The sequence below is a fragment of the Pseudoliparis swirei genome, chromosome 9, assembly GCF_029220125.1.
Source record: "Pseudoliparis swirei isolate HS2019 ecotype Mariana Trench chromosome 9, NWPU_hadal_v1, whole genome shotgun sequence".
NCBI classification, from domain to species: Eukaryota; Metazoa; Chordata; class Actinopteri; order Perciformes; family Liparidae; genus Pseudoliparis; species Pseudoliparis swirei.
In genome coordinates, this window is record NC_079396.1 from 21,146,317 (window position 1) to 21,153,215 (window position 6,899).

The 6,899-nt window shown below is 43.3% G+C and overlaps 2 protein-coding genes across 2 annotated transcripts; one reads left to right on the forward strand and one right to left on the reverse strand.

Annotated features, from left to right (window-relative positions):
* On the forward strand, window positions 1-3,258 carry LOC130199336 (acidic mammalian chitinase-like). The gene is made up of 11 exons (XM_056422739.1): window positions 1-64; window positions 248-277; window positions 390-591; window positions 707-763; window positions 853-1,018; window positions 1,279-1,403; window positions 1,551-1,674; window positions 1,799-1,984; window positions 2,120-2,239; window positions 2,536-2,677; window positions 2,787-3,258. Exons 1-11 carry the CDS (start codon window positions 16-18, stop codon window positions 3,059-3,061), a joined length of 1,476 nt encoding a protein of 491 aa, XP_056278714.1. The 5' UTR covers window positions 1-15; the 3' UTR covers window positions 3,062-3,258.
* Window positions 3,024-6,445, reverse strand: mfsd4ab (major facilitator superfamily domain containing 4Ab). The gene is made up of 10 exons (XM_056422740.1): window positions 6,216-6,445; window positions 5,937-6,135; window positions 5,550-5,792; window positions 5,286-5,442; window positions 5,005-5,120; window positions 4,688-4,861; window positions 4,447-4,594; window positions 4,278-4,348; window positions 4,048-4,168; window positions 3,024-3,902 (listed from the first exon to the last, which is right to left on the reverse strand). Exons 1-10 carry the CDS (start codon window positions 6,443-6,445, stop codon window positions 3,808-3,810), a joined length of 1,554 nt encoding a protein of 517 aa, XP_056278715.1. The 3' UTR covers window positions 3,024-3,807.
* Window positions 6,446-6,899: the final 454 nt, after the last annotated feature.

Below are 6,899 nucleotides of genomic sequence, written 5' to 3' on the forward strand. Positions count from 1 at the left end.
GAGTTCCCCTGTTAGATGAGCGACTTGAAAAAGGTAGACATGGGCAAAGTACTGTTTGTGACGGGTAAGTCGGTGCTGCGGCATTTTGAAAAAAAATGTCTCTGCTATATGCAGAGTCTCCTGGTAATTGGTAGTTCCAGGATTTGGATATATCATATATTTCAGCCATTTGTAAAGGGCAATTTTGAGCACTATGATGAAATGTCTTTTTACTCAAAGATAACGTGTGATTCTTTTAATCGTACAGCTCTGGCCCTGCTGCTGCAAGCGCAGCTTGGTAAGTCATCTGTGAATATATGGATACAGTGGGTATTTCACATTTTTGGTCATGAATTGCGTTGCAATCGGTGTATGGTCGTTAATAATAACAACCTTCTTTTGAACCAAAGGCTCATCCTTCATCCTATCATGCTACTTCACAAACTGGGCACAGTACAGACCACCTCCAACCATTTATATGCCCAATGACATCGACCCATGCCTGTGTACCCATCTTCTGTACGCCTTCGCCACCATAAAGAACAACCAACTGGCCACCTATGAGTGGAATGATGTGGAGCTCTACGGCCAGTTCAACGCCCTGAAGAACAAGTGAGTTCCTGAAAAAGGTCTATAAAACAATGGAGTTTCACTAATGAAGCACAGTTAGGAGTGACGGTGTGTTTTCAGTCGTTGTTGCTTTGTAAAACGTCTGATTTCTTGGCAGGAATGGCAACCTGAAGACTCTTCTGTCTGTTGGAGGATGGAACTTTGGCTCCTTAGGGTGAGATGATCTGCAGATATCGGCACACTTGGACTCTCTAGAAAGTGAAAATCGTCTGATTTATTATGTATTTCTGTTCCCCACGTTAGATTTTCACAAATGGTTTTGAGTCCCGCCAACCGTCTGACTTTCATCAACTCAGTCATCTCGTTCCTGAGGAAGTACGAGTTTGATGGACTTGACATTGACTGGGAGTATCCAGCCAACAGAGGAGGCCCCCCTCAGGACAAGCAGTACTACTCCGTTTTCCTGGAGGTTAGTCACTGCATAGTTTCTGGTGTATTTATTTCTCCAATTCCATTTCAGTAATTCCATTCCTGATGGCGAATCTAACTGCTCAATTTTGTCCCAAATGCTTTGGGCCAAAATATTTTTTCCACTTTGCTCCGTGCTGAATAAAATATGCATAAAAGCAAATCACTGACGAGCTCACCATGTCACAAATCCTGGATTCTGAATCCTGGAGTTCAGTCGAAACGTAACATTAATATTGTACATCTGTTGACATTCAACAGGAGATGAGAGCCGCCTTTGAGAGCGAGGCCAAGCAGAGCAACAAGGCTCGTCTTCTGATGTCCGCTGCTGTGTCTGCTGGAAAGGGCACCATCGATTCCGCTTATCAGATTCCCAAGATTGGCCAGTAAGCACTTAAAGCAATATTTGTGGCGGGTCCAATCTGATCCACAGCAACATTAATGGCTCACAGTGGAATGGAACTCCCAACCTATTCAATTAAAGTCCTAAATGTGCGTGTGTTAATGTTGCCCCCCGTGTTGTCCACACCCAGGGCCCTGGACATGTTGAACGTCATGACATACGACTTCCACGGCTCCTGGGACACCATGACCGGCGAGTGCAGTCCCCTGTTCAAAGGCCCAGAGGACCATGATAGTTTTATATATTTCAATGTGGTGAGTACTTGAACATCCTCACAACGGAAATTCACCAAAAACTGGGCTTATGTAAGTAAAGAATCCACACAGAATACTTTTTCTAGTTCCAGAGCCATGTATATTTAACTTGTCTTTGTTCCAGGACTACGCCATGAACTACTATAAGAGCCAGGGAGCCCCCGCTGAGAAGCTGATTGTTGGTTTCCCTACATACGGCAACACATTCACTCTGAGGAACGCTGCTAACAATGGTGTTGGAGCACCGATTGCCGGAGCTGGAACTCCAGGAAAATACACACAAGAGGCTGGAGAGCTCGCTTACTTTGAGGTATACACTTTCTTCTTATTGCAATGAAGTCACGGAGAATATTCTTCTATGTACTATAAGACAAGAGTAGGTTGCTTTTTTCACAGTGTTCAACCCTGGAGGCGGTCATTAATGCACTGCTTTGTGAAATTACAGATCTGCGGCTTTTTGAAAGGAGGAGCAACTGAGGTTTGGAACGCGGCCCAGGATGTGCCGTATGCCTATAAGGGGAACCAGTGGGTGGGCTATGACAACATGAAGAGCTTCCAGATCAAGGTAACAGCACTGCACAGAAAACTTCTTTTACCGTTTGACTGGCCAATCTGTCTGCTGCTGTAAAGTAGCTCTGAGCTAAAAATGTTCCCCAATCTGCTATAACTGTCGAGATTAGATATTTTGAAATGTGAGATTTTCCCTCTCAAAATGTGACACCAGCTAAATTGTTGAAATATGACTGTTTGATCCCGTTTCCTGTATGTTGGGTCTTGCTGCAGTTATCACAACGCTATGTTTTTTTACATCAAAATGATTTTTTATAACCCCCCCCCCCCCCCCCCTCTGGCTGTCTGTAGGTTGACTGGCTGAAAAAGAGTAACTTTGGAGGCGCCATGGTGTGGTCCCTCGACATGGATGACTACATGGGCACTTTCTGTAACCAGGGAAAATACCCACTGATTAATGTTCTCAAAAAGGGCCTCAATCTGGAAAATGCATGTAAGATATATTACAAATACTTTATACTTTAAATATATTTATCATTTATCAATGTAAAACATGTTGAGAAATGTATTTTATTAAGTCATGGATTTGTTGTGTTCTTCAGCCTGCGGTCCTCCTGCCACTCCCGTTCCTCCAATTGTAGGAATGAGCATGACATCCGGAAGCGGCTCCGGCAGCGGCTCCGGCAGCGGCTCCGGCAGCGGCTCCGGCACCAGCGGCATGGACAGCGGATTCTGCACTGGAAAGACCAGTGGCATGTACCCCAACCCAAAAAACAAGAACCAATTCTACAACTGCAGCAACGGCAGGAGCTACTTTGAGAACTGTGCTGCCGGTCTGGTGTTTGACACCTCCTGTTCTTGTTGCAACTGGGCTTGAAGCTGAAGTTATTGATTGACTAGCTAACTGTTCGAAGGCTGGAGGACCCTTTTTTTTTTACACTTGTTCATCATTCTCAGGGGCTAACTTCTTTAAGTGCAAAGTCCTTCCTTCAACATTGGATGTTTAACAGTGTAAAACCTGAGTTTGTCCTCTTATTAATTCTGAAAGCAAAGAAAATAAACATTTGAATCACTGCAAGTGTCTCGTATGTATCCACAATGTTTTCAATGTTAATTTAAAATGCGTTGTCAGAATTGTCTCTAAATCGATCAAACCCTCACTATGTACACCAGATCAGTATACTTGTTTATTAATACACATATTATATAGTACATATGCCAAAAGATATGCACAAACACGTAAAACAATATGAAAAAAAAGAGAAAACCATTGAAACAGATAAAAAAAGTATTGAAAAGTATGCTACTGGTAATCATAATCCTCGTATTGAAGATTTCACAACTTGATGAAATCTAAAACACAACAACAATCCCCAATTTGATGAACTCTGTCTTTGATTTACAGAAGAAAAATAAATCGAAGAGTTTGAACGATAACCGCTAACAGTAGCACGCCATCTACTTGCCGTCTGTCTATTCGTCATTTCCAGCACGATAACAATGACACAGCACAATCATTATTTCGGTAGGCTTTGGTAAAATATCTTTGAAGATAAATTGTTGTCATACTTCATCTCCTCCAGTAGCCACTAACGGACAACACACAGCTCCTCCTCCCCCCTCTCAGCTGCTCCCTGCCTCCTGTTTCTGCTCGGTTTGGGCGGATCCATTCTGCTCTGTTGCCCGCTCCTCCACCATGGCTGATATTTTCTTCGTTCCTGTTGGGATGCAGAGGGAGTAGGTGTGTGTGTGTGTGTGTGTGTGTGTGTGTGTGTGTGTGTGTGGCAGAGGGGAAACAAGTATGAAATGAATATAAACAAAATCACAGGCAGCAGTGTGTGAGGGTGCCAGCTGATACCGCACCTGTGAGGTAATTTCTGTGCATTCGATGGAACAGCAGGAGACCAATGAAGAAGATAAAACCAAGGCAGGCGACTATCATTCCGCACAGCAGGAAGCTGTAGCTGCCTTCACTCTGGATAATCTGGGGATGAGATAGCGACAAGAAACTACTCAACACAAATCCAAAATCTCTGCCGGGTTGTAACTTCTGCGCACAATTCTACAACGATGGAGATAATCATCGGACTTACTGAGCCAACCACAACCTGCATCACCATCTCTCCCATCCCTGCACTTGTCACCATCACTGACGTTGCACACCCTGCAAAAAAAGAAGAAGAAATGCATGGTTTATTTACTCACACTGCTTTGTATATAGTATTGTGATTGTAATATTGTGCTGAAAACAAATCATTATACCCTGATAATCAAGGATGTCTTCAGTATAGGCGAGCATACAAGGGAATATGCTACTGAGGAAAAGCCCACAGAAAAAGGTCCCGGCAAAAAGAAAGACTTTGCTGGTGTTGAAAATAAGCAGCATCAAGACGGTAACAATAGCACCGGCCTGCAAAGAAGAGAGAAACATATCAATGAAGGCGTTTCACTTGCTTCTCTGAGCCATCGACACAGCCACTCTCAAATGTTTTCTAGGCCCTACCAGGTTAAACAGGAGCATCCTCATAGGCTGGAAACGGTACGAAAGTGGAATGGATATAAGACGTCCGGCTGTGATCGCCGCCCAAAAGATACTGGGCAGGTAACCGGCTGTCTTATGTGGCAATAATATAGGCGGTGACACACCGTAGGTGTAGACAAAGCCGGCATACGCACCCTGGGAAAAAAAAGGCAGATTGTGTCATCTGCTCTGCTTTCTGAGTTTTATGTGTACCAGATTGTACATGCATTCATAACATGTTGTGTTGAACACAGTCAGTTAAACGCTCGTCAAATTATTTATCTGCACCCCTCACTCACTACAATGCCATCGGTCATGAAGAGCACCATCCCACCGAGGATGTGAATCATGAAGAAGGATACTGGCAGTCCACGCAGGTTACCATTCCGACAGCAGCTAAAGATATCCCCGTGACCTGTAGCAGAGGGTCACGGGTAACAGATTGTAGCACACAGAATAGCATTAATAGTGATTTTGTAATTTTTTTGTTGGTCTAAGTCGACTGAAAATCCGAAAAAAAGAATTGTTAAAATCCAAAAATAAGAGTCCTGTATATAAAGCACTTCTTCCATATCATTACCTCCTGCTTCATGTTGCTCCACTTCCGGTCCCTCGGCCCCCTGCTGGTTATCCATAGCTAGTTCATCTTTGTCCAGAAGAGGAGGAGTGCCGCTGTGGCAAAATGGGATCAGATGCTCCCGATACATCAGGAACAGGATTGCCATGGGCACAGGCAGCTGAGGGTGCACAATTCATTTTTTTTTAAACAAACAATAGCACATTAGGAAAAAACGTTAACGCTTCTCCTGCTCATCTACTACTGTATATCTGACCAATGTCTCACATTGATAAGCGCCATGATCCAGAAAGCATAGTGCACATTTGACTCCTCATGCCCTCCCTCGTGGGGCAGGAGGCTCTGAGTTATGTTGTGCTCTGCAATCGGACTGTTCCTCAGCATGTTCCTATGATGATGAATGGTCGCCGTCTCATTCTCTGTGTGATTCCCACAGCCCGTCTCGGAGAGGAAAGGATTGGCAATCAGTGGGCTCACCAGGGCTCCAAACCCAATGAAGAAATGAAGAGCCTGTGGAAGTATAAAGTGAAATGAAAGACAAAAGCCAGAAATGGGACTTACTCTTTTTTCTTGGCTCATAACGTAACAACCTTTCATGATTCAACAAATGCAAATGCTATAATGTCCGATTTCTAACACAGAATTTGTGTTTACCTGTAAGAAAACAGCCGAATCCTTCTGATAGATGGTCACCAGTTGGATGTTCGCGATGGTGTCAATAATGCCCATCGCAAACCCAGACACGGCCATGGCGACAGCCAGCAGGAGAACATTATTGCACAGAGGGATGATGGCAAATATGACAGAGATGATGAGAACAGAGCCAAATAAGGCAGATAGAGCACTGAACAACCTTTGAAACAAGAAAAGAGACCTTAGTGTTAGAATGGCAGTACATTGTTTCCGCATTATTCATGCTTACATCATACTTACGTCTTCTTGAAAACACCACCAAGAGAGCTGCCAATCAACAAGCAGAACTGCTGGGCAAAGAATACCCAGGTAATCTGACTAAGTGTGGAGTGTGTTTGACATTGCAAGTCCAAAATTGTAGGTCCAAGGAAAGCGATGCAGAGTCCAAAGGTGAAGAAGACACACCAATAGGTCAGCGTGTGATGGGCATTTCTTTTGAATAGAGTCACGATCCGCTGATCCAAAAACATCTTGACCACAGTAAAGGTAGATGCACCTTAGGGAAACAGACCGCCAGTGATGTTCTTACGACCAAGTGTAGATGTTTTTTGTAATAAAATGAGCTTCTGGATCTCTTTTAAATCTCTTAGCGCCCTCCTCTTTGGATTTCTTAACTGAAAAGGATGTCCTTTTTAGTTAATGGGTGAAGTGGAGATCCTTCCAACAATAGTATGACTTTTTGGATGATGTCAATGATTAGCAATGAAGTTGGTATTGAAATGCGAGCAGAAAATATGCATTTACACTACCGTTCAAAAGTTTGGGGTCACTTAGAAATGTCTTTATTTTTCAAAGAAAAGCACTGTTTTTTCAATAAAGATAACATTAATCAAAAATACACACTATACATTGTTAATGTGGTAAATGACTATTCTAGGTGGAAACGTCTGGTTTCTAATGAAATATCTCCAGAGGTGTATAGAG

Excerpts from the sequence above, each read along its gene's own strand:
- LOC130199336 (XM_056422739.1), top strand. The coding sequence starts at position 16 with ATGAGCGACTTGAAAAAGGTAGACATGGGCAAAGTACTGTTTGTGACG. Across the intron at positions 1,019-1,278 it reads ACTACTCCGTTTTCCTGGAG|GAGATGAGAGCCGCCTTTGA; the intron begins GTTAGTCACTGC and ends GACATTCAACAG. Across the intron at positions 2,240-2,535 it reads TGAAGAGCTTCCAGATCAAG|GTTGACTGGCTGAAAAAGAG; the intron begins GTAACAGCACTG and ends GGCTGTCTGTAG.
- mfsd4ab (XM_056422740.1), bottom strand. The coding sequence starts at position 6,445 with ATGTTTTTGGATCAGCGGATCGTGACTCTATTCAAAAGAAATGCCCAT. Across the intron at positions 4,862-5,004 it reads TCATGACCGATGGCATTGTA|GGTGCGTATGCCGGCTTTGT; the intron begins GTGAGTGAGGGG and ends TTTTTTTCCCAG. Across the intron at positions 4,595-4,687 it reads GGATGCTCCTGTTTAACCTG|GCCGGTGCTATTGTTACCGT; the intron begins GTAGGGCCTAGA and ends TCTTCTTTGCAG.